The sequence below is a fragment of the Aplidium turbinatum genome, chromosome 2 (assembly GCF_918807975.1).
Source record: "Aplidium turbinatum chromosome 2, kaAplTurb1.1, whole genome shotgun sequence".
Taxonomy (NCBI): domain Eukaryota; kingdom Metazoa; phylum Chordata; class Ascidiacea; order Aplousobranchia; family Polyclinidae; genus Aplidium; species Aplidium turbinatum.
In genome coordinates, this window is record NC_137473.1 from 17,682,840 (window position 1) to 17,710,267 (window position 27,428).

The 27,428-nt window shown below is 38.9% G+C and overlaps 2 protein-coding genes across 2 annotated transcripts; both read right to left on the reverse strand.

Annotated features, from left to right (window-relative positions):
- Positions 1 to 3,582: 3,582 nt before the first annotated feature.
- LOC145765418 (uncharacterized) lies at positions 3,583 to 27,428 on the reverse strand. Its single transcript, XM_082577241.1, has 3 exons — positions 27,299 to 27,428; positions 9,530 to 9,708; positions 3,583 to 5,867 (listed from the first exon to the last, which is right to left on the reverse strand). The coding sequence occupies exons 1-3, from the start codon at positions 27,376 to 27,378 to the stop codon at positions 5,308 to 5,310; spliced, it is 819 nt and encodes a 272-aa protein (XP_082433367.1). The 5' UTR covers positions 27,379 to 27,428; the 3' UTR covers positions 3,583 to 5,307.
- LOC145787585 (uncharacterized) lies at positions 16,968 to 17,933 on the reverse strand. Its single transcript, XM_082599359.1, has 2 exons — positions 17,771 to 17,933; positions 16,968 to 17,330 (listed from the first exon to the last, which is right to left on the reverse strand). Exons 1-2 carry the CDS (start codon positions 17,912 to 17,914, stop codon positions 17,079 to 17,081), a joined length of 396 nt encoding a protein of 131 aa, XP_082455485.1. The 5' UTR covers positions 17,915 to 17,933; the 3' UTR covers positions 16,968 to 17,078.

The window sequence follows — 27,428 nt, forward strand, 5'->3', positions numbered from 1 at the left end:
TGATTATGAGAGTTGTGCTATGAGTTGTGAATTGGTATAGTTGATGCAGAAATTAGAGTTATTTGAGAAGCCGTTCGTTAAAGTTCTTCAAGAAGTCAGATTATCATTTCGCTAGTAGAATTATTCGACATTTAATTGACTTCTTTTCGGTTGACCCATTAAACTACGTCATTGAATCTTTCCAAGTCTTTTTCCTGGTAAGAGATAGAAAGAAATCGTGACACTAATGTTTGTTTATATGTGAATTAATATTAAGGCTGTCTGACTACCTGATACATATTCTATCTAACTTATCTAATTTAGCTTACTGACTCCATGAACTAATTTCCACACAATTGTTATTCGAATTATAATTTTTAGTTATCAGAAGGTGTTCATATAATATTGTAGGTCTATAACACGAATTGACTAACATTACAGAATAGTGAAATTGTAAAACAGGGAAACATTATTACGAATTATTACATTTTAACGAAACAATTAATTTAAGGTTTTCTGAGAGCTGAACTGGTCTAACTGAACTCTCGCCAAATGCGAACAAATCATTTTATTTTCTGTTCCCATTTGTCTATTTACTTCGGGAGCAGTTTACATGGAAAATTACAGAAACACTAGGAAATAAATTTAAGTTAAAGTAGTTCACTTTAGTAAAAGAAAGGAAAACTTATATGACGAAATAATGGATTGCTGCAGAGGACCCCACAAATTTGGGCTAAATTGGAACCAAGGGTACCAATGATTAAAATCGTAACAGATATGGTACAAATCAAGTATGTTGAGTGTTTGTGTTGTTGTGATTGTGGTATCGTGTCGCGACGTGATTCTGCGTTGTTCTACCGCCTTCCGAAATGGAATGTCTGAGTTTGTGCCCTATAAGAAGAGTCCACCGCATAGAAAAATTCGTTGGTTTGTGTGTGAGCGCCCTTGCAAGCCGTAGCAGGCATTCATTGTCTGTCTTTTTCTGTTGAAAAGCAGACCATGCCGATTGACTTGATGCAATTGTAGCCTTGTCTTGCTTTTTGTTTGCTGGAGATCACCACCATCATCGCAGCTGGAGATCATTGACGTCGTCATAGCATTTAATTGTTGGCATTCGGCTTTTTGCATTCGTTGAGAGGCGCTAGAAAGTCGAGTGCAGGTGGCTCTGGAGCAATTTTTCGTTTCAGGCGGCAGTACACGTAACACACGTGCCTCTGTTTTTGTTCATGATGCAAGATTTCTGAAAATAGCAAAGCAAATTTAATTACGAGTTCAACTTTGAAATATTTAGAGACTTGATTTTTAAGTCGACCTGTACAAATGTAAAGATACGATTTGAAAGGCAAACAAAGCTAATTAAAACAAAGGAACATACGCTTCGATAGGTCTAAATTTCATTCACAAAATCGTAAATGTTCATAAGTCTGAACAGTCGTTCAGCAACTGCAAATAAAATACAGCAATAAAAAGATACATGATTCAAAATCATGCTGTTGTTTCATGCAGTATGGAAAGTAATGTTTCGTGGACATATGCATGCTTGCCCAATATAGGTTGAATAGGTTAGTAACATGCCATGCCAACCGTTAGATACGCGCATTTGCATGCCACACTCTCAGTTGCAGTCACTTCAACCATACACAATAAAACAAAAACGTTGAGCAGACAACTTATACATAGAGAATGGTTGAAATAGACAACCACTGGTTTTGCATTGGAAGGAATGCAGACAATTGCAGAAAAAGACAACGAATTCGCATTAATGCGATATTTTCATTTTTCCTGCGATGAAGTTATATAACCTACAGTGTAGGCGAAAACTTTTGAAAAGCAGATTGCCCAGCTTGTAGCCTACAAGCGACTTGAAAAAGAATTGCCAATTGGCTGAGATGCATCTCATTCCGAAGTAGGCCTACTTGAGATGGCTATACGGGAAGACGCTGTACTTTCCTTTAAAAAACTACATGGATGATTAAACACATGTAGGCTACAAGAACAAACAAAAACAACCTAAATTGCTGCGAGTACTGCAGACAGAAATGGGCAAGATCACCAGTATTGGTGATCTTGAAGATCAAGATCAAGATCACCAAGAATAGGTGATCTTGAAGATCAAGATCAATATCACCAAACTAAGTGATCTTGAAGATCAAGATCACTTTCAAGATCACTTTTTGTTGAAAAAAAATGAAGTTTTGATCAATGATGTTGCAAAAAATAGTTACTACTGTATAAGCAACCTGGGTAAAGGTGTATAGTTGGTATTGCTAAATTTTACTTTTAACTACTCGATCGCTGGCCTAAGAATTGTAATGAGTTAGTGACTGTTGCTATTAGGCCTATCAATTGTTGACGTAGTTTGCGTAGAATCGCAACGTCACACCCAAGGCCGAGGTTAATTACAGGAGTAGCCTACTGAAAAAGCAATTAGTTTTATGCGTTTTATTTATAATACAGTAGAATTCGCCTATAACGGCTTCGTTTATAACGTCAATTCGCCTATTACGTCACATTTCGCTCGGTTCCGGCAGAATTCCTATCTTTTACGTACATTGTAGTTCGGCTACAACAGCATCGCCTATAACGTCAATTTGCATGTAACAGCACTCTTCATTGGTCCCCAGACGTCTTTCGTTCGTTTATAACGTCACTTTAAGGTTTAAGCCATCACCTTCACCACGAACGGTCAGTCTTTTAATCTAGTTAGCGCTGCTGCTTGCAAAATGTCTTCCCTTTATTTTGCTACGTCGATCGTTCGCAGCAGGGACTTTAATTAACTGAATTAACTTTTTTCCCGGTGAAAAACTATCACGTGTAAAAGGCAGCTCTACAGCTGACCTTGAAACAACTCAAAGCAACAGTTGTACGTGCAGTACTTCCAAAGTCACGACGATAGCGAGCAAGTCCTACATTATTTAGCAAAAGCTGAACGCTATATGGTAGAGAAATCCATGTCAAAACCGAAACAGCTGAAGATCAATGCCTTTTTTCTACTACTGTATGTAACGAGCCGTATTGCACAAATTTCCTGTACCTTTCGCTGTAGGTTATTTTTTTTAAACAATTTCTTTGTTTACTGTATTTTCTGCGTGACTTTTGTCAGTTTGGTGGTACACAGTAAACCTTACTGGATTATACACCTCTTTCTTTAACAAAAATACAGTTTTGGAATAGTTTGCGGTAGTTCGTTTATAACGGCAATTCGGCTATAACGTCAGTTTTTGCAATCCCCTAGAGGTGCCGTTATAGGCGAATTCTACTGTAAATTAATAATAATAAAGTTTGAACTGCATCATTTTTTACCAAATTTTTGTCTGGTTTATGTGGGAGTTTTTATTCGTGTTCCTAAGTTGTTTTAACTTTTACTGTATTATGTCAATGTTTATTGCACCATTTACCCATCTGGCAACCTTGATACTGTTGTCTGCTATCAAAAAAGTTCCAGAGGTTTGTGGTCAAACAAACGCTCCATACTCAGACCCTAAACAAGTCTTGGTCTGGTTTTGCTGCAATAAACCACTTTACATGACCAAAGTCGTCTAGAGTCCAGATTTTTTAACACCGCCATTCTAGACTTTTGAAACATCTAAAATTGGGTCAAAGAAAGCAAACATTTCTTTAAAACTCACACATGGAAATTGTGAACAAAGTTAAAACAATTTTTATTATACGTCAACATAAAGTACACGGAAGTTGACTTCTTTAGTATGACCAACACCGAAAACTTTTTCAATTTTGAAATGGCAACACTGACCAAATTAGATGGAGATTTTAAATCGTCTTTTGTTCGACACATACCATATTACTATTAGCAGTGGCTTAATGTTAGTAGTCGCCACTAACTACTTTGTACAGTACGAGTTTTAAAATAATGCCTCTATCTAGGAAGTAAACTTTAATTTTAAAGTGATCTTGATCTTATTGTTCTTCAAGATCAAGATCACACAAAAAAAAGTGATCTTAGATCAAGATTAAGATCAACAAAAAAAAAGTGATCTTGAAGATCAAGATCAAGATCACGCCCCTCTCTGACTGCACACTGGGTAGACTGGTCAAGTGGACAATCCTTAAAGCGATGCGTCGTAAAACAACAGCTTGGCGATGTTAAAAAATACACAAACACTACAGTAAAAAGTTACATGAGTACAATATTAAGATAACGTAATGTAAATGCAAAGATTTGCAGCTTTAATCACATGAGCTGCCCGTCGACTGTTGGGTGGGTGATGTCATTGATTGATAGTGTTGTTGATCAGTTTCAATTTCTGGGTCGGAGAGTTCATGTTACTGCTTTTCACAGCATGTATCACATCTCTTGTGGTGATAATAGCGCTGTTGAGAAAAAACGTTATACAGCAACATAACTAAAACATCGAAAACTGTTCACGCAACGTGAACACTAAGATTTGCAGTCAACCACATGGGTTGTTGGGAAGATGCGATATGCTACAAGACGGTTATCAAACGTTGATCAAACATATTTTGATAGAAATAGAAGAAATTATATAGTGTCATTTGGGTTGAGGGAAACTAACATCATCAATGGATTGTTTTGCTGGATAAAAGGTTAAGTGTGATAGATAGTGCTGTTTTGTCGATGTCAGTTTCACAGCACCTGACAGAAATTCTGCCTTCTCAAGAGACAAAAGATATGGCCAAATGCCAAGCAAGCTTACACAAAAAGTTTCATTAGCTTATCAGGGTAAAAAAAATTGTGCATACACAGTAGTGCAATTGCAAACAAAAAACAGCGGCCAAAATGGTTAAACAAAGTTTCTTAAATCATGTTAGCTCCTAGTAGTATATTAAAAAAAATTGGGGCAAACGAAAACAACAACATTGGCGGCTTCGCATGATTTCCCCTGTCTTTGCGCCACAGAGTTATACCAACTGATTGCTTCAGCTAAAAACATAAGGGTGGCAAAGTTGTGAAGCAAAGTCTTCACAATGATTTCTCCTATTTGGAGATTCTCTTTGTCGGAGTAAAAAGACGCACAAACTCACGGATGGTTGCTTGGAAGCGAAACCATAACGCTTTGCAGAGCTGTGCCTGCACGTGCACGAATGCAAACAAATCATTTTATTTTCTGTTCCCTTTTTTCTATTTACTTCGGGAGCAGTTTACATGGAAAATTACAGAAACACTAGGAAATAAATTTAAGTTAAAGTAGTTCACTTTAGTAAAAGAAAGGGAAACTTATATGACGAAATAATGGATCGCTACAATAGGCCTACTTCTTGCACAAGCTTCTTCGATGGTAGGTAGCAAGATAAAATCTTTGACAATTGATTTGTGCTTCCATATTAAAATAAAACATTTTACGTAGTTTAATCACTGTCCAAATCAAAACTTTTACATAAAACGTTGTCAACAACTTCTGCAGTTTCTTCTATCTTCTCTAGCTGGTTGGAATCTATTATTGTCTTTTGAGCCGCTTTTTTGACACTTTTGTCAATCTTTGCATAAACAGCTTCTTGTGGTTCATTTGAAGTTTCATCTGTTGAAGAAGCAGCAGCATCAGGCGGTGTAGACTCTTCAGCAATGCTGTATAAGTTCTCAACGTTTAATTCATTTGTATTTGTTGTGGCAAAATCATGTTTTCGATTTGATGATTCCACTGGCCTGGCAGTAAAAGTTGACACATCATCAAGATTGTAAATGACGTTGTTAACAATTTCAGCTTCAGTAAAAGTATCATTGTGTTGTTGACGATGGACGGACTGACAACCAAAACTCTTCTTCGATTTCTTTTTTTTCATGTAGATAACAATGCCGACCGTTATCACAATGAGCAGGCCAATCGCTGATCCTATGGCAATCGGTAGATATGTTTGCGGGTTTGACATCACTGTGGTGGTTGCTTGGGATGTTGCTGATGTAGTGTAGCCTGAAAGTAAAATAAACTGTTTTCAAACTGTTAAAGTATGATTTGTGCGATAACAATTCTGTATCTGTAGGAAAAGGGACTACCAGTAAAGCAAAAAATAATTGCACTCGCTCGTAGGTGCGACATCATACTTTCATGAGTCTACAAGTGCGCCTTGAGGTAAAACGGTAAGAAACACTGCATAAAAGGCATTGCCAAGATCAGCAAACTTATCATAAAGTATTTTGTGGCAATAAAAACTTGATGAAAACAACTACAAGTCGTCGTCGTCGTCTGAGCTTCTGGGGCCAAGGGTCTATCCTTTTACCACCCCAGATTCACGATGTTCCCGGACTACACTGGAAGGCTGCTAGAGAGCAGCCAGTCTTTAGTTTCATCATCCATGACGCGCAGACCTTCCACTCCGTTAGATGGCTTGAAGATGGTACAGTCATTGATGATGTGGTCTGCGGTCTGTTCCTCGGCACCACATTCACAGGAGGAGGAAGAAGCCATTCCCCATTGGTGCATGGTTGAGCAGAAAAGGCCGACGCCCGTACGGAGACGGTTGAGGCGCACCCATGCCTGTCTCTGTAGTGTCAGGCCGATTGGGCGTGTGTCGGCGTCGGGGATGAATGAATGGAGTCTGGTGGTGCTTGACCTCCATTCAGAATTCCATTTATGGTCCGCCCAAGTAGCCGCAGAGATGTCTTGTTCATCAGCTTCGTTGATCAGAAGTTGAGCGGCTGGCACGAATGGGTGTCTTGATTTCAGTCGGCGGGGGTGCCCGTTCGGGAAGGCAGAGATCTTGTGGTGGAGAAGATGATTAGGCTCCAGTGCCCGTCGACCGAGGGACAGAGTGGCTTCTTCGCGACGAAGCTCAGCAGGTTGGATGCCAGCGAGAATGGGGAGATTGTCCAATGGTGTGGGACGCAGGCATCCGGTCACTGTGCGCAGGGCGCTGTTTATGGCAGTGTCGATGTTGTGGCAGTGAGCACTGCGGCACCAGACAGGTGCACAGTACTCTGCTGAAGAGTAGACAAGGGCTAAGGCTGCTATTCGCAAAGTGTCAGCCCTCGCCCCCCAGCTAGAGCCTGCCAGGCGCTTCAGTAATGCAGCGCGGGATGTCAGTTTCTTGTGCAGTGACACCAAATGGTGGCGGTATGTGAGCGATCTGTCTAGTGTCACCCCAAGGTACCTTGGCTCGGGGCAGAAGGACAGAGGTTTTCCGTTGTTGTGGACATGTAGCTCACGATCAGCTTCCCGATTGTGTAGGTGGAAAGCTGCCGCCACAGTTTTGGTTTCGCTGAGTTTCAGTCGCCAACTACAAGTTAAAAGGTGTGAATGAAATATGCTGCTGGTAGCCTAAATGTTGATTATCTTTTCGAAATTGCATCACGGTATTTCGTGATTATTTCTCCTGTTGTTATTTTCTATATTACAAATTTTTATGATATCAACGTAGGCTACCGTACTGTGTCGAACCATCAATAGGCCTACACTAAAGAAAGTAACTACGCATGTTTTGAAGAAAAAAATGCGAATATATTTGGCCATTTAGCCTACATCAAAGCATTTTTTGGTTTTAATAAACTTATTTACTTTCAATTTGTGGCTAACGAGAAAGCCATACACTGAGACAAGTGCTAAAACCTGGGTTTATTTTGTTATACACAGATGCGTCCGTCGTTCATAGGTAATGTTTTAGAATGAATTTTTGAAGTGCAAAAACAATTGAAAAAAAATCTTAAATAGACATAGAAGATATGACTCAAAACTGTTGTTTAGATTTTTGCTTGAATAATACCGCAGTGCTCCGAGTATGAATTGCTTCAAGTCAATCGCAAGGTTTGTAGGAAATAAAAAAAAATAATCTTCAATTGCTTCTAATTAATAGCTATAGTTTGCTTAATAATCAGTTTGGTAGTAAAACTGGTGAGTGGGCTACAGCGTATGAGTTTGAGTACTAAGTTAGTAACATAAGCTTTGTAGCCAAAAATACGCTACTTTTGAAAGTGACACGATTTAACTGATAATAAACGTGCATTTTTGAAAGTAAGAGTTGTTTTCTGGCAATCTTGCTAACATAGTTGTCACAAGGCATTTACGCACTCTCAAATGTTGACATGGCTGAGTGAAAACCTCAAAGTTCTGCCCTGCTACATGGGATTTGTAACAAAAAAATGTAATTTACATGCACAGTAAGCTACTGTAGAGTTGATGTTACTGATCCCGGTTGTATTTTACAAAATTGAAATTTTGTTATTCGTTTAAGCTCAGTCAATAGCCAGTACGATATGGATGTGAGCATTAAGCAATTTCAATATACTTTCCACATCTGGACAATTTTTGCTTTGCCAAGATAAATTATTTTTTGTCCCATTCGGCTATGTGTTTAGGAGAAGAAGAGTGGTATGACTACCTCGTGACAAAGTAATGTCAAAGCGAAGTCTATTTTACTATTGTAACACATGTCAAGAAGAGGCTTGCATTCAAAAATGTGTCCAATGAATACATTTTGGCAATAACTGCCTTTCTGGCTTACATTCTGCTCTCCTATATAGCCTACTGCTTCTGTAGCCAATAGACTTATTAACAAGGCAATACACGTTTATCCACTGTAGCCCACGTATCCTACAGTTAGAAACCCAACAAGAATACTCTTGTTAATACTAGCCTAGTAATACTTCTGATACAACTGAGGTCAAAAAATATACCGGAAATATACGGTATACTGGAAAAGCAGACAAACATAATTACAATGTCTTTGTGTCATCACTCATCAGACGAAATAAAATATAGACATTGGTAAAAGTATATAAACACACAGCCATGAAGTTTTTTTTAAGCGCCTGTGAGCTAGAACAGCAGATTTCGCCAATGGAACATCGCGTTGCTTTTCCGCTGTTTACAATCTCCAATTGTTCCCAACTGCATGATGCAACGATCGACTTGCTTTGGTATTACTTTATCTTTCCTTTGAAGTTGATGTTGATGTAGAAGTTATATTTTTAAAATGTTAATTAAATGAACAAATGCTTTGAAAGCAAATTGCCTCCACTTTCAATTGTTGTGCTTGTGGGTCGTGTTTTTTTTTCCGAATGCCAATGTAATATTGATTGATGTGTAATCTTGTTGCTTTGTTTATATACAGTACGTCTACTGAGTATCGAACAATTTAATGCCACTAAGTTATCATTCAATCGGTCTAAATGTAAGTAACCAAAATATATTTTTATCAAGAAAAATCAAGAAAGTACACCCCACACCCTTCTGTTAAGCGAACTTACGCATAATACGGTGTTGTTGAAACCTGACCAAAAATCGTTATGAATACATTTTCTAGTGTAAGAGAGTTATTTGTAAAACAATACCTGACCTTCAACACGAAGCTACTATATATATTTGTAGGCGACTTAAAAGTATAACCCAAGGTTTTATACTATTTTTTTGCCTGCAACTGATTAACTTACAGTAGGCCTATAACTTACTGTTTAACTCATTGTTCTTTTACTGCCGAAGGATCACAGAAAAAAATTATTTTGCTTATAATTGAATTACAATAAAGTTGCTATAGTTTATAAATCAATGTAAAAAATTTTGATGCAAGACCTGTTAGCTTTAAATTTAATGTTAACAAGGATTGTTTTGCCTTGCAAATACCTAATAAATCAAAGACTCACCACTTTGCAACACGCATCTGTACGTGATATTAAGATATTTACGACTCCTAGGACAAGCATCTCCTAATATACTGTAGTGCAATGAAATATTGCAGTTTGGTTTGAGATGACAACTTTCATTTATCATAGCGGAAGAGTTAGAATTGCTGCAGTTGGCTGTGCTGGAGTCTCCTTTGCATCTGCAAAATAACCGAGTGAAGATTGCTTCAAAATATATATAAATAAATAATTCCTTCGATATATTCCGAGGTATCCATAGGCTACTGATGTATTGTGCAGGTGCGCATTGTTGAGGTAGCCTATGATTGTACAGTATGCACGATTGCACGTTTGTCGGCTACGCGATCGAGTAGTAAACACGCTTGAAGACTGCAATGATAGAATGGATGTCACTACTCGAGACCACGCGACTGTGTCTTAGCAAGGCACTTAACTGGAATAACTGATTTCATGACCGGATGACAGTTGTTTGTAAACTTGAGAAAAATTACATGATTTTTGGGCAAACTTGACCCAGTGCCCCATAAATGTGATGCCGGCTTGCTTCAAGCCATAGAAAGAAAACTGAAACGCATGTGTTGCGGTGTTGGGTTGGACAACAAAGACGACCTAACATTCATGACGTTTTACGTTTTCATGTTCAAGAAAAACTGTCAACGTCATTGCGAGTAGCTTGAAGTTTAGAGAAGATAACCAAAGTCCTATCCGCATCATCAAAGCATTAAAGAGCCTATCAGTGCAGGTATGTAAAAAGATCAAAACTGTTTAAAACAGAAACTTAAAACATAAAACGTCTGCAAGGTTATTTTATGACATAACCGTCGCTGCATAAATTGACATAAATGTCAAATTATTTCAATAGAGAATGCGGAAGAATACGCCACTTCTGTCGGAGAAACAACTAAAGAAGTATAGTATTGTATAAAAACAAAAAACCTAGCAGTGGACAATTGTGTGCCAATTTGTCGTGCTCTCAAACCAGCTGGTTGTCAAAAAGCAGACACCAAACAAAGGAGTTTATGGCGATAACTAATAAACTGTAATTCAGGGTACAAACGAAAAAATAAACGATTAAAAAGATGTAAGATGAAAATAAATTCGGGTGAAAAAATGTAAACACCATTGGCAATATTGAGATTCAGGACTCAAAATTAAGGAAGTCCTTATTAAAGACCTTGTGATGATCCTCCTTTTAAGTGAAACAAGCTGTCAAGGGTTTATAGTAATAACTATATTTGATGTAATTAAGCTTCTATATTTTTGCACACAGGTCATAATAATAAAATCGTTAGTACTGTAAGGTGGTTGGTTTTACTACCTTTATTTCATGATGAAGGAACGATGACTGAGTTTTAATTTTACATTGATTCAACATGGTCAAACGCTCAACCAATGTGGAACTATCGTCTCATAGTTTTGTGTTGCTTAAATTGTATATTCGACTTTCATGGACAATGTGATAAATAAATGTTGTTTTTGCTACTCTCACTGCATGCTTTGATTCTTATCTAGTCGTGCTTGTTGTGTGTACTAAAAATAAAACAAATTGCATAAAAGTTTGTGTTTTCAAATAACAGGACATTACATAACTGGTCTCTATTAGAGTTAAAAAAAACAAGATACCTGCTGGTTGCTGATAAACCACAGCGTATCCACTAGTTGTGACGTAAACATATACGTCACAATAGTGCAATTGGCCTTGTTATCTCGGTGGCTTCACTCCGGCTTCCCAGCCTGAGCCGACTAGACGCTTTAACAAAGCTGTGCGTGTCGAGGTCTTTTTGCGTAGTGACTCCAAATGTTGACGGTGAGTAAGCGACTCGTTCAAGACTACCCTCAGATATTTGAGGTTTGGGCAAAAAGACATGTTTTTGCTGGGGATTGTAGATCATAGGGATGAGAAACTACCTCCGCTTTTGGCTTATCCGCCACATTAGAAGGGTTACGTTTTTTTCGTTTTTTGTTTTTTTTTGATTTACGGAATAATGTACTTTTTATAGATTAAATAAGAAGAGTGGAGTTGGTTTTAAAGTGATTTAAGGTTTTTAGTTAAAAGCAAGCCAGCAGCAAAGCGTAACAAATTTCAAATTGGCAACTGACCCTTCTAATGTTGGCGGAACAACGGAGTTGCGCGTCCCATAATGTCGCTAAGTTTTTCCATCGGTATTGATCTTGAGCTCACGCTACGTTTCCCGGTTGTTTAAGTGAAAAGCTATCATTACTGTTTTGATTTCGCTGAGCTTCAATCTCCATCTCTGGAGATATGCCTAAAATGTCCTGGTTTAGAATCCCATCAAATGTTTCCCAATCATTCGACAGGTGTAGATGTGGTCACAGCGGTAAACCATAATCTCTTCGTGGGAAAATTGTAACATAAGATTCCCGAATCCGTTTGTCTGTATGTATCGACCGAGAAAGAAACACTTCTTGAAACGTCTATTCTTAAAGTGTATTCCTGTAAAATTAGCCCGCGGCTATCGAAATCGAGATGCAATGCCTTACACCTCTAAAAAACTGTCACTACGATACAGATTACTTGGATAAAAGACGGAACCTTTGTCCAGCTAGCAAGCACTAAGCCAACAGTTAAATGTGCGGCCAACTTTCAAACAATCATTTTACGAATGACCAGAATAGATAGCAATATCTCAAATTCACGTATGCAGTACTGTGACGCAATAATGAAAGACAATTATGAAGTCATTCCAACAGGTGTTTAAAGCTGATGTAATATTTCCTGTTTAAACAGGCCCAAACAGGCCCAAACAGGTTTGACACAATTCTTATGAACGCTGATGCAATTTTGGCACATGTTTTAGGAATTTCCATGACGTAATATTCAGTAGACCCGAACGGTTTCTACATGACGTTTGACCAGGCGAACAACCGTCTGGAACAAGATGGGCCAAGTCATCAACATGGGCGTAGGCTACTTTGCGGATACCGTGTTTGGCAGGTCGTGAGTGTAGATGTTAAACAGAAGGGGAGCTTGGACAGATCCATGAGAGGCGCCATTTTTAAGGCGCCGTACTCTGCTTAGTTTGTCACTTCCAGTAGTAAGGGTAAAGCTTCTGTTGTAAATGAGCTTTATGATCATGTGAACCATGTGTCTGTCCGGGAGGCAAATTTTTTCCTACGAACTTTTGTTACTTCGCATAGAGTTTCTATTAATACCCTGTGAATGCAAACATTTTTCGTTGGCGTATTTGGTTCAGTGGTTTCATCTTTTGCTTTATGTTCGTGAGAACAACGGTTCGAAGCCCATTGAAGTTAATTTTTTTTCTTTAAATTAATTTTTGCGGTGCACAAAAGCTTTTCAAAAAAAGTAGGGTTAGGGTTAATTCTTAATCAATTCGGAAAATCTTACTTTTAGAGTAGTGACCAGAATCAATCAATTTCTTTTCTCAACTTTTTTAAAGTTGACTAAACGTGTATTTCCAGACTACGTTATTTTTCAAGTTCAAATTTGACTGCTGACTTTGAAAACCGCCGGACAAAAATGAATCGGTAGAAACAGTTACGCGCGCCGCGAGGTAACAAGTAATGGCTACACTTACAGAAATATGCAAATGAGACGAAAAGTTCGTGGGAAAACAATTTCGCGTCCGGGAGCAGGCGAAGCAGTTTGCAGGTGAGGCTTTGGTGCCATACGGTGTCGTGGCGGGTGTGAGGTCAAAAAATACAACATCGGCCTGATTCTTTGCCTCAATAAGGCTTCGATGTCTTGAGTTATGAAAGTGATTTGGTCCACAGTAAATCTTCCACATCGGAAACCAGTTTGCTCCGGGGCAAGAGTGGATCTACAATTGGTTCGAATGGAGTGTAGATAAAACGTTTTTGTGGCTTATGAGGCTTAGGGATCGCGAGTACTTTGGCTCGTCTCCAGATCTTTGGGATTTTAAGTTGGCATAAGCAGGACGACAAAAATTTGCGAAGCCAAGACTGTATGGTCGTGCCAGCATGGAGTACAAGTTCTGGTCAGATGTTTTCGGGGCCAGAGGCTTTACGGGTCTTGGTTGAGTGGAGGGCAGAAGTGAAATCATTCGATGTGAATTCACCGGAGATGCTTTCCTCGTCTGGTGTTGGAATTTTGAAGAGATCAGACGTTTCCCTCTTCTCAAGTTTGGATAACTTTCCGTCGCCTGTTTTATAGGTCCCGTTTTTTTTACTATGTGTGATGCTATGCTATTGGCAGTAACTATAGGCATTGGCGGAAGTAGCGTGCTAAACGGCCTGTAGGCTAAGGTTGTTCTTCTTCTTGCGTTTTGGGCCGCCGCTGGTCACGTTGTTCTATCCAGGCGCAGCAGCCAATGGATTGTGTGTTCACCCAGCGTTGTTAGGTCTACTAGGCTACTATATGTTACCTTTGGGCGGGGATACAAGACAATGGTAGAGAATGTGGTATGCAGTCTGAAAATTTGAGTCACATGCACAAGATGGTGAGTCGGCAAGGCCCCATTGGAGCATATTGCTGTTAAAACGGCCCAACTCCAGTTCGCAAGCAATTCAGCTTCACCCATTCCTTCCGACTTATTTTTGTTCCTGGAGGAGCATTGATACTGGGAAGGACCGTTAATTGAACTGGTCTCGCGACTTTTTTCCATTCACTATTTCAAACTTCGGCAATGTGGAAGTTGGAGTTGCAGATAGCTGCAGCATGGCGAGAAAAAGGGCGTCGAGATTTCAAACGCTGGGGCTTTTGGAGGTGCGATTTTAGGACCATCTGGTTGAGGAGGTGGTCATCCCTTTATACAGCATATTCGGAGGTGCTGTGTGTGAGGTCGTGTGTGAAGTCAATAATACTGACAGTGTCTTTCCATCGCTCTAGCTTCTTGAATCCAGCCAATCGAGCACTCTTGTTGAGGCTGAGTTAGAGGCATCACCTGCTGGTGAGGCGCGAAGATGGGAGAGGTATAAAGTTTTGCACTCTGAATCCCAGAACGGCGTGTAGTTCTTTCGGCAGCCGCGAGGGATAGCTTGTTTTGCTGTGGATTTGATGGCATTGCAGAAATTTTTATAGGCTTCATCCACGTTGGCGCTAGAAGGTGATGGTAGCTCTGCCGCGGTTTGGTTGAATATGAGGCTGTAGCAACTCCAATTAGCCTTTATGAAGTTCCATCGCTTCACTAGGGCACTTGAAATGGAAAAGACAAGCTTAGGGGCAGTGACAAGCAAAGGTTGGTGTTGAGAACACGTCTGTCAGGGAGAGCTGTCTGTGTTTGTACTCGTTCCCTAGCGTCCGGACCAGAATCTGGCTCGATATTTTGGGTTGTAAAAAAGAGCGAAGTTATTATTCGCAGCCCAAGCAGCCAGGCACTTTCTGTTGCTGCTGGTATAATTGCTACCCCAGTTAGTGTGCTGGCAGTTGAAGTCGCCAGCGTATAGATACTGGGTGAGGGGAATGCCGGGATAGATGATGGGTTCAAGCGTGAGGATGGCGGCTGGTATGCATTGATGATGTTGTAATGTTCAATGCAGACCCAAACCCGATTATATTTCCTCACTGGCGGAGGAATTCACAAACGTCCAGTTCAAGCTCTCATGGACAAACGTAGAAATACTTCCTGCTTTGAGCAGACCCAGTTAGTGAGTAGTGTAGAAATACCAGTTTCTGCAGAAGTGTAGTAGATCTCCTGGAGTAGAATGACAAGAACTTGGTTCACATGAGCGAGCTGCTCGATCACATCGATCTTGTTGGATCTGATGCCCTCGGCGCGAACTGCCGAGCTCTGAAAAAAGAGCGGTTTTCGTGGAGTCTTCTGAACGTTCCAAGTCGAGGTTCGGTTTCGATAGTCTTCGTTTCGCATTTTCATGCTACTTGCAGTACAGGAGAGACCGCGTGAAAGTGACTGTTCTTTCCCCTTTCAACGGTTGATAGCATGACTTGTCCAACATTAAATACTCGTAAAACGGCAAAGATGTTTGATATTGGCAGTCAAAAACGATGTTGACAAGGATTATTCAGGGAATACTTTGGCATCCGAGGTAACTTTATTACTTTAAAAACTTTCTAAGGGAGCTTGCATTCGGAAGGAAACTCCACAACACCAATTTTTATTTTCAGCTACCTCATTGTTATGACGTTACCTCATTGTTATATTGAAGTATTTTGTGTTCAACCTAGCGTCTTACTTTTTTTAAACAAACACTGCGTTATTCCTCTTTTCCCTGTTTTTAGTTTTTGCATTTCAAGAACGATGCAATTGCAAGCTTTTGAGATGGTCTTTTTTGTTGACAACAGGCGCAAATCAGCCTCTGAAAACGGTATTGAAAGGTCTTTTTGTTTCATTTTTCCTAAAATACTAAAGCTCTTTTCATTTTCATGTACACTGTAAACGAAAAGGGCTCGAAAAAGAACCTATAAGGGAGCTACTGCGAATGGGGTTCTTTTTAAGAAAAGAACCCTTTAAGGGGTTCTTGAAAGAACCTATAAGGGAGCTACTGCGAATGGGGTTCTTTTTAAGAAAAGAACCTTTTAGGGGGTTCTTGAAAGAACCTATAAGGGAGCTACTGCAAATGGGGTTCTTTTTAAGAAAAGAACCCTTTAGGGGGTTCTTGAAAGAACCTATAAGGGAGCTACTGCGAATGGGGTTCTTTTTAAGAAAAGAACCCTTTAGGGGGTTCTTGAAAGAACCAATACAGGGTTCTTTCAATAACCCCCAACGGGGTTTTTCCTTAAAAAGAACCTTTTTGAGGTACTATTATGAACCTTCTGAACGTTTGGTAAAATACCTTTCAGGTTTTTTTCTTATTTAGTACCTTTTTGAGGTACTATTATGAACCTTTGATAAAATACCTTTCAGGTTTTTTTCTTATTTAGTACCTTTTTGAGGTACTATTATGAACCTTTGATAAAATACCTTTCAGGTTTTTTTCTTATTTAGTACCTTTTTGAGGTAGGCTACTATTCTGAACCTTCTGAACGTTCGATAAAATACCTTTCAGAGTCTTTTTCTTATTTAGTACCTTTTTGAGGTACTATTCTGAACCTTCTGAACGTTCAATAAAATATCTTTCAGGGTTTTTTTCTTATTTAGTACCTTTTTGAGGTAGGCTACTATTATGAACTCTCGATAAAATACCTTTTAGGTTTTTTCTTATTTAGTACCTTTTTGAGGTATTATTATGAACCTTCTGAAGGTTCGATAAAATACCTTTCACGGTTTTTTTCGTATTAATACTTTTTTGAGGTACCAACCTTCCTATGGTTCCAATAGACACCTTTAGATAAACTTACAGTGCTATAACTGATGCTTAAGGTTTTATTGAAAAAGACGGTTACAAAGCAAATACCTTCACAAAACACGATTATCAAGAAATCGTGTTTTGTAGAAATGAACAAGTGTAAAGAAAACGAAAAACGATGAAGCATCTTTATTCTTTACATATAGGACGATAAAAAAATACAGACCACAACAACTACAAAAATTATATAGGATGATCGATAGCTTTTAAAGAGCGCAGAAAACGTACTTGCAACAACGAGATACCGGTACTCGTTTTCTGATCTCCTAAATACCTTCCGAGCATCCTGTATAATCACTGCCCATTACAATTTATTCACAAAACGCAATACCTTGCTTGTTACCTCCACATCTAAATGTAAAATGTGGGTAGAGAAAAAAGACAAGGTATGCTTAATGGATTTGAGGTACTGGATGTTAAACACCCAGTAAGTACTCATCAGCACGGCCACAGCATCCACTAAATTATCCATGCCAATTACTTGACACCCGTCAACCATGACAGTGAAGCCATCTTCTTCTTCAAACTGTATAACCGGATATGTTGATTCTGGATTCTATAACAATCAATGAGCATATTATATATCAACTCGATGGCCAGCACAAGTGCGGGCATTGAGCAACATTCACTTCACCAAACAAATAGCCTACAATGGGTGGGAGACACACAACCAAGAGCCTCAAATTAACCCTCACATACATGCACAATTTCTGTCACTATATAGGATATATTAAAACTCATAGTATAAACACAGGGTTAGTTGGATAATAATCCTTAAAGGCGAAATATATATGTCAATTAATCAGGCTTCTGTGTTTATACTGTGAGTTTACTGCACTGAGCTAACAAGTTCCAGCAGCGATCGCCTGATAGTTGTCGCCTGATATATCTGATGTCAGCTAGATCCCAGTCACCTTACTAACCAGTACGTCACACTGGCTTTAGTCTTTAAATAGTGCCGTATATATATAAAAATGAACGTAATGTTCAACATACCCAAACAGCGGTTCCCAACGACAGATATTTCGCTTGCAGATCGGCAACCGACATTTCGTTCCCATTGTGCAAACACGTGGATCGAGTGCGCAACATTCGGTCGCGAATCAAGCCGTTGTTGCGACAGCTCTCCCCCTTCGCCATCTCCCCTCTCAATTGTTTCAAATGACGCTCAATGTTGAAAGCATCTTCTACCTCGCCAACTAACTGTAAAACACAACAATTAGCACGCACACAACCATAGATACAAGGTTTGCAGTAATAAGGTTTATAGTAGAGTAGACATTGACAGTTGACGGGTATCCAGATGCGACGGTTTCTGAAGACAATATTATAAATTGTAATTAGAAACAGAGAATTAACTGTTGTTTTACAAAGTACAAAGTTGTTGTTATTGTATAAAGAAGACCACGTTGCGTAATCACAAAACAACAGACGAGAACATTAATCTGACGTGAGAGGATCCTTAGAATACAAACTTTTAACCAGTATATCGCCAAAGTACGACATAATTAATAATACAAAGAACAGTATCTTACCAACTAATTGTAGCATACAGATCTTCACGAGTTGATTTCTGCACTTCGATAGTTGGCATAATTACTGATACTATCTTATATATGCAGCAGCAGATGTCTTGACTCTATGTCTATACACTAATCTAACTATCTAAACTGTGAAATGCGTTGTAGTCACCACATACACTGGCTTGACCGGTAAACTGGTCTGACCCGTAAACGTACGATAACTAGTAGAAATTACGTCAAGAGACGCACAAATGCTTCCTTCAGCTTACGAAGACGAAAAAAAAGTTTTCTAAACGACGACTTCAAGCTTGACTGAACAGCGACACAAAACGATAAAAACACAAGGTTGTTTTGATAATTTTACGTTAGTTTGTTGTTTCGCCTACTTGTGTTCCTTTATTTCGTCATGCGTTCTTTATTGTTTTGCACTCTCTTGCACTGATCGCCAAAAGAAAACAGGATTCGTAATTGGCAAATCGGTTTGTATTGCATTCGTTCTAAAATTGCTTATTTCAATATTTCATAATTTCAAAGACAGTCACAAATCGAAAGCTCAAAAGTTACAGCGCAAGTGAAATTGTCTAACACGCACAATAAAGTAGCCTAAATTAATGCACATCAAGCATATTAAAAGCACAAACAAAAACCAAATCAAAAATCGTGTGTCGTTTCATCTCATTTTACAAATGTTGTAGACTATGTTTTAATCATCATCATCATTCGTTCAGTCGATTGGAATTGTCGGTCACGCAATATGCCTTCTCTCTTCACAGCTGTACAGTTTTGCGTTTATCAAACCTTACTGCATCAATATCGGATTGCCCATGCACAAACTGTACAGTCTTGCCTTTACCAAAATGTAATGCACCAATATCAGAATCAACATATCCGGTTATACGGTTTGGAGAAGAAGATGGCTTCACTGTCATGGTCAACGGGTGTCAAGTAATTGGCATGGATAATTTAGTGGATGCTGTGGCCGTGCTGTTGAGTACTTACTGGGTGTTTAACATCCAGTACCCCAAATCCATTAAGCATACCTTGTCTTTTTTCTCTACCCACATTTTACATTTAGATGTGGAGGTAACAAGCAAGGTATTGCGTTTTGTGAATAAATTGTAATGGGCAGTGATTATACAGGATGCTCGGAAGATTTTTAGGAGATCAGAAAACGTGTACCGGTATCTCGTTGTTACAAGCATGTTTTCTGTGCTCTTTAAACGCTATCGATCATCCTATGTAATTTTTGTAGTTGTTGTGGTCTGTATTTTTTTATCGTCCTATGTAAAGAATAAAGATGCTTCATCGTTTTTCGTTTTCTAAGGTTGGTACCTCAAAAACGTACTAAACACAAAAAAACCCTGAAAGGTATTTTATCGAACGTTCAGAAGGTTCAGAATAGTACCTCAAAAAGGTATTAAATAGAAAAAAATCCTGAAAGGTATTTTATCGAACGTTCAGAAGGTTTATAATAGTACCTCAAAAAGGTATTAAATAAGAAAAAACCTGAAAGGTATTTTATCGAATGTTCATAATAGTACCTCAAAAATTTATTGAAAGAACCCTGTATTGGTTCTTTCAAGAACCCCCAAAGGTTTTTTTTTCTTAAAAAGAACTCCCATTCCCAGTAGCTCCCTAATAGGTTCTTTTTCGAGCCTTCTTCCTTTACAGTGTTGTTGCTAAAGAATCTCAAAAAAAGGTTAAAAAAAAAACGTTTCGAAAAGAACCTTTCTGCAGGGTTCTTTTCGAAACAAGTTCCGAAAAAGAACCCTGGGCTTAGGGTTCTTTTGGCAAGCAAAGGGTTCTTTTTGCAATAAAGAACCTTTGTTGTTAAAAGAACCCTAAGCCTAGGGTTTTTCTCGAAAAAAGAACCCTAAACGAACCTTTTTCGAAACAAGTTCCGAAAAAGAACCCTAGGCTTAGGGTTCTTTTGGCAAGCAATGGGTTCTTTTGGCAATAAAGAACCTTTGTTGTTAAAAGAACCCTAAGCTTAGGGTTTTTCTCGAAAAAAGAACCCTAAACGAACCTTTTTCGAAACAAGTTCCGAAAAAGAACCCTAGGCTTAGGGTTCTTTTGGCAAGCAAAGAGTTCTTTTTGCAATAAAGAACCTTTGTTGTTAAAAGAACCCTAAGCCTAGGGTTTTTCTCGAAAAAAGAACCTTAAACGAACCTTTTTCGAAACAAGTTCCGAAAAAGAACCCTGGGCTTAGGGTTCTTTTGGCAAGCAAAGGGTTCTTTTTGCAATAAAGAACCTTTTTTGTTAAAAGAACCCTAAGCCTAGGGTTTTTCTCGAAAAAAGAACCCTAAAAGAACCCTAAACGAACCTTTTTCATTTACAGTGTAGGCAAAGGATGGAGTCCTATTAAAATATTGTGGAGTTAATCTGATGTTTTTGATCCCAATTTACAACCAAAAGATTGAAAAATATTTTAAGTACTGCCACTAAAAAAATAAGGGTCCACTGGTGGATTTCTTGGAAGCGAAATGGCTTTGTATTTGTAAAGTAGGCCTTTTTTCGTTACATTTTGTGGCAAGCTCGTGCTTACGCATTAGAAGATTTCTTTCTCTTCCAATTTTGAAATAGCATTTTAGATACAGATTGTGGTTGACGGCGTTACTGCATAAGGCCATCTTTTGTAATTGATATACACCCAAAAACAAAAGGCGCACAGACCACTGCTGATTAGACTATATCACAATACATCATAAAAATGTTTTTCTGAATCAAAGACCCAGATAAACCAATTTGTTTTATATTGGTTCAGACGTCTGCAGACGTTGAACCAATCACAAAAAGTGATTTGCTGATTTGGAACAAAGTGATTGCTGTTCCCAATGTGTAAACATTTTGATGAAAAGTAATCAAGTTTCGGCCACAGCTTCCTGGTCCACTTAAGTTACTTTAGTCAATCGACTCACGTTGCTAGTAACTATTCGATGCTAGGCCTATTGGGTAGGCTCACACTGAAGTTCTATTGTGCAAAGTCTCGCTTGTGAAAAGTCGAAGTAAAAACACAAATATGACGTATAATTGCAAAGTATTATATTCTTGAATAAAATATATAGTTTTTTAATAAAAAATATTTTCAACAGCCTGCTTCCATCTGATAAAAAATATAATTGGCCTACAGCTTTTGTAAACATAAGCCTTTGAAGACCAACATTTGAATAAAAATTTTGACTTTATTAAGTTGGTTCTAATAGTGTTTCTGCTGAGAAAGATCAAAACTTTTGAATTCTCGTAAAGAAAAAATAATTTGTAATCCATCAAGCAACTGCAAAATTACCATTTAGGTGAAGATTCAGTGCCGATACAATATGTGCAATGTTTGTCAAACCACAATAATTGAGCTGCAAGTTCTTTTCAAGTTCTTTTCAGTATCCTTCAATCTCTCGTTCTTATAAAACATTTTAACAACATCCATAAATATTTATGTCAGTATAAGTGCGCCGGTAGCCAACATGCAGAAGTTTATTGGCGGGTCAAGATCTCACTCCTTGTTGCTTTCCGACAAGAAATCAACAAAAAACTTACCACATCAGTCTGTCTGTTTTATGAGATAAACTGAGGTTTGTCAAGAAATTCCTACTGCTCCTTGTTAGGCCTATGCAGGGTTGCCATCGACATGGACCCAAAAATAACGACAACCGAAAAATTAGATTAACATTTAAAAAACGTTTTTGGACATACTTTGTAGTTATACGAGCCTGTCATATTACATTCCATACTTTTTGCCAGAAACAATCTGCTCCAGCAACTCCTTGTTATTAGAAATTGCTTCATGGATCTCACGGCAGCTCAAGTTTAGGGTTACCTTTACTGGTAGCTGGGATTTGACTGTCATTTCACTAAGTCTCTTTCTTTCCTTGGCCCACTGTGCCAAAACAAGAGAGAACACTCTTTCCACAAACGCATTGCTGACCGGAAGGCAGAAAATGATGCTAACCAGTTTGTAGAGCAGCGGAAAAGAGTTGTTTCCGTTAAATATCTTCATCCACTTGGCCTCAGGTTCATCCTTGCCGAACACATCATCTGGAATCTTCTTGAGCAGAGCGTTAACAACCGAGACCTCATCGAACAGCTCATCTTTCACTGCCATTAGTGGATCAACTTGCTTCGCCAACCCTTTGATTTCTTCGTACTCGATTGCTTGATCATTTAGCAGGGTCCAGTTGATGTGCGTTGGATGCTTCTAAAATCAATACCACTTGTTGTTATATTCTAAAGTAATGGTGTAGAACTCCTGGAAGCTCTCTTTGAGAACCTGAGCATGCTCTTCATCGACTGTCCTTAGTAGTTCGTCTGTTGTTGCTCCGAAAAATCCTTAACACTGGAGTTGCAATATTTTGATCTTGAAAGATTCAATTATCTCTGCCAGTTCTGGAAACAATGAAATTGACTTTTGCAGGAGTAACAGGGGTTTATTGAAGAGCAAGAGAACCGGATTACATTTCATTTATAATGTCATAAAATCTCGGCGCAAAAGCATAATTTTAGAATATGCAACACCGGATACCAGAGGAAACCGATCGAAGTTCTGTAATCGTTGAAAATAAGACAAAATAAGGACGCAAGTCGAAAACAGGGACATTTCTTAGAAATAAGGACATTTAAGTTTTCTAAGACCTGGCCCTTCAAAATAAAGACAAATCTTAGAAATAAGGACGGTATGGCAACCCTGCCTATAAGTTAGAAACAAAATGTGCTGGCCATAGAAAACAATGTAAAATGACATATTTTTCTGCATTGCTTATCGTATGCTCTCTGATAATTTCAAAGAAACTAAGATGTACCGTAATTAAACGATTAATCAAAGCAACTCAAAACTCGAGTTTGCAAACAAAAGGCGGAATCATTACGGTTGAATGCTTTACAACAACGTCAACTCATCATGAAATATCTGCGTCGCAGTTCTATACACGGCGGCGTTCAGTAATTCGATTAATCCGTGTAATTTGAAAACATATGAACTAGCTAGTAGCAAGCTGAAATATCAGAGTACTTAAAAGAAAGTCGTGTCGTGTCTCTAAAACTATAGACCAGTGGTTCCCAACCTTTTTATGGCTGTTACCCTAATCTCCACACTGAAGTGAGCGAATTACCCCCACGATCAATTTTCAAAAACAAAAGTATTTATTGCTTAGTTGCTATGTATTTCAAAGGGCTAACTATGACAATCAAAATGCGATACAATACTGAATACAAGATAAAAATGCGTGGTAAACATTCAATGCGAAGGTTGGGTCTGGACTTCAGCCGCCAGCTTTGTGATTCTGGGCTTTGTGGTACTGAGGGCGATTCTTGCGTCGCTTTTAACATCCAGGCGATTGCGCTTCTTTGTCTTTATTCCTAAGACAGTTGAAAATCCTTGTTCACAGCAATGCGTGGTTGAAAAAGATGTCAGGATATTTAATGCACGTGTTGCTAATTAATGTTGGTGCGTCCTGGAGTCTGCAAATCCAGAAGGGTTCCTACCTTTCCCCTTGAAATCAAGTTTCAACACTTCGTTCATTCGGAGAGTGATAAATTCTTCTTTGGTCGGAAAGTCGTCATCATCCACCTAGCTGTCATCACATGTGAAGGGCTTAGTTTTCCATTGGAGACTAGCCGTGTCCAAATTCGGAAAGTAGTTGTCCATCTTCTTGGCTGGCTGGCCTAAGTGGTTAGCTATGTCCTCCTTCAACGCCGTGTCAACTCATGTCCATTGCCTTCGAAGTACATGTCAAGCGTATGAAACTGCGCCACTGTGCCTCTTCCAACTCGCTTGTTCCACAATTTAACCTTTGCGATAAATGCTGCTACAACTATTTTGGTGTCGATCACAGTTACATTCTTGCCTTGAAGTAAAAGATTGCCTTTGTTCAATTCATCAAAGATATCAGCCAGATAGCACAGCTGGGAAATCCGGTACTACGACAGTTTATCGAACGACAGTTCATCGAACGACAGTTTATCGAACGACAGTTTATCGAAACGACAGTTTATCGAACGATAATTCATCGAACGACAGTTTATCGAAACGACAGTTTATCGAAACGACAGTTTATCGAACGACAGTTTATCGAACGACAATTTATCGAACGACACAAGGCCGTAACCAGACCGCAGAGCAAGGGGGGCCAACTTTTTTTAAGGAGGGCCGAAAAAAAGTAAATGGGCAAAATCATTATAAATGTAGCTGTTGCTCATGAATGTTTGGATTTTGCCAGGGGGGGCGGATTTGTTTTTAAGGGGGGCGAGGCCTCTCTGGCTCCCTGCTGGCTAGGGGCCTGGAACAACAGTTAATCGAAAACCTAACCCCTAAAACCTAACCCTAACCCCCAACCCCCAACCCCTAACCCCCAACCCCTAACCACTAACCACTAACCCCTAACCCCTAACCGTAACCCTACCCCTAACCCTTAACCCCCAACCCCTAACTCCTAACCACTAACTCCTAACTCCTACCCACTAACCCCTAACCTTAACCCTACCCCTTAACCCCCAACCCCTAACCCTACCCTTAACCCCTACCCCTAACCCTTAAACTCCAACTCCCAACCACTAACCCCTAATTCTAACCTTAACTCTTAACCTCTAGCCCCTAGCCCCTAACTCTAGCCTCTAGCCCCTTTGATGAATTGTCGTTCGATGAACTGTCGTTTCGATAAACTGTCGTTCGATGAACTGTCGTTTCGATGAACTGTCGTTTCGAAAAACTGTCGTTTCGATGAATTGTCGTTCGATAAACTGTCTTTCGATAAACTGTCGTTCGATGAACTGTCGTTCGATAAATTGTCTTTCGATAAACTGTCGGGTCACGGGGAAATCCACTGTTGGTTAGAGAAGTATTCAGCAAAGTCGGACTTCTTTTCTATCAGCAAAACATGGACAGCCTCACGAAGTTCGACCAGGCGGGTTATCACTTTGCCACGAGACAGCCATCGTACTTCTGTGTGGTACAGTAATGCTTCGTATCTTTCTCCCATCTTCTTGCACAGTTTCTTGAAAAGACAGTTGTTCAATTCCTTCACTTTTATAAAGATCACAATTCACAACCTTTACTTGCTTCGCTGTTTTTAAATCGGGTCTCGTTACCCCCAGAAAACAGGCAAATTACCCCCCGGGGGTAATTTACCCCCAGGTTGGGAACCACTGCTATAGACCATAGCAACGTCATTTAAAGCAGAACAAATACTGGAATAATTTTTAGGAATGTTGAGATCATCTAGTTCTAGTTCTTTAATGATATTGCTTTGAAAAGTAGGCTACCAAGCCCCCACAGACACCCCCCACAGGAAAAACGGTTAAACCTTGATCAGATTATAAAGTAGCATTGGAGTATTCTTAACGAGAAAAAAATGATATAAAACATGATGATCAAAAACTGTACAATTATATCGAATGCCTCTTCTCCCAGTAACAAAATCCGGCTTACTTCACTGAACGTACCCACAATACGCGTGGTTAATTGGGGTAGGCAAGTCAACGACGTCGTCTACGTGAAACATTATATGCGACGTCTAGAATGTTAACCTATATCATATTTTTTGTTTTCAAAATTTGTTTGTTTGTTTGTTTGTTTGCAAAATTTATCCAAATAAGTAACCTAGCTGTTGGAAGCTAAAAAAATAGCATCATCCAAAGTGAGTACGATATAGGCTAATCTTATACAATATAACTTACCAGTGATTAACTAAAGACTGGCTGCTCTCTATAGTAATCTTCCAGTGTAGGCTAGTCCAGGAACAGGTAAATCTGGGGTGGTAAAAGAAGACCCTTGTCCCCAGAAGCTCACACGACAAAGAAGGAGATTAGCAAATAAAAGCATTTCTAATGCCTTCCTCTTCCCCCCTTAGAAAATCCTGTGTACCCCTCTGGTCACAAGGCTTTGACCTTGACCGTGGATATAGAACCTATTGTTTTTTTGAAATTTTTTCAAAAATAGATAAAATAGCGATTAGTAATCGTAAAAAAATAAATAAAAATGGCATCCCTGAAAAAATCTGGTAACACTGAAGCTGAGTCTGAGATGGACCGTCAAACAATGCAGGTGTCAGAGTTGAAATTTTTTTCCTACTTCACAGCAGGGCCGGATCTAGCAAGTAGACTTAGAGGAGACACTTTCAACAACACACAATGATGCGTAGGTCTATATCAGATGTGTACAGGAGTCGGAGTTTTGAATTGTTCAGGAGCCAGAGTTTCGGTTTCCGACAAGAATCTGAATGAAGTCGGAGTCTGAAATTCTCAGAAAAACACATAGGAGCCAGATTCAAGACGGAGGATGATTTTTTGCCAGTTGATACTTATAGCTTACAAATATTTACGCTGTAATTAGTGCAGTTGTGATTTTGTGTACTTTTATGTTTTATGTTTAAGTTATCCAGGCAGTTGTTTTTACATTTCAAAATATGCCTTTCTTATCTTGATTGGGGATAAGGAAGGTACAGTAAAGTTGTGCATGGTAAAGAAATCTGGATTATGGTTTGATTTTGGTGTCGAAGTGGAGTTTGGAGTCAATATCACCAAAATTTTGGAGCAAGAATGGGTTTAGAGACACAACTTTGAAGTCAAAGTGAAGCAGGAGTCTAGAAAACCTGACTCCGTAGTTCTCAGGTCTTCATTAATCCGACCTTGCAAATACAGTATGCATAAAAGTAGCTTACTCTTCTGTATTTTAGGATGGACAACCTCCCTAGCCACCCCTTGGATTCCCATGGATCCTCTACTGCACCATTGTCCTGTATTTTTTGAGTTACTGCATGCATTCATTTTAGTAAATTGTTAGTTGTGTTTATCATAACATTTTTTTGTAGCCTATTCAGTATTCATCTTTTTTCCTGCTACTGTAGGCTATTATGAATGAATCACCGTTTGAAATCGAAATGACACCCTTTTAAAACAAAGTATTGCATATCTTTTGTCGATGTATCCGATCATCTATTATAAAATGTATTCGATTATAAAATAAGCTATTTATGCAAATATATTTAACAATAATTGAGCATTAAAATCTTACGTTGTTGTATCCGATCTTCCAAAGTTTGCTTCAATCACGTGGATCACTTTGTCGGAATGGTTGCAAGATACTCGTGCCATGACTGACGTATCATTAGAAATTTCACAATATATTCCAACTACGATTTGTT

Excerpts from the sequence above, each read along its gene's own strand:
- LOC145787585 (XM_082599359.1), bottom strand. The coding sequence starts at position 17,914 with ATGGCGAAGGGGGAGAGCTGTCGCAACAACGGCTTGATTCGCGACCGA. Across the intron at positions 17,331-17,770 it reads CGTTGGGAACCGCTGTTTGG|AATCCAGAATCAACATATCC; the intron begins GTATGTTGAACA and ends TGATTGTTATAG.
- LOC145765418 (XM_082577241.1), bottom strand. The coding sequence starts at position 27,378 with ATGGCACGAGTATCTTGCAACCATTCCGACAAAGTGATCCACGTGATT. Across the intron at positions 9,709-27,298 it reads GGAAGATCGGATACAACAAC|ATGCAAAGGAGACTCCAGCA; the intron begins GTAAGATTTTAA and ends GTTATTTTGCAG. Across the intron at positions 5,868-9,529 it reads CAGATGCGTGTTGCAAAGTG|GCTACACTACATCAGCAACA; the intron begins GTGAGTCTTTGA and ends TTTTACTTTCAG.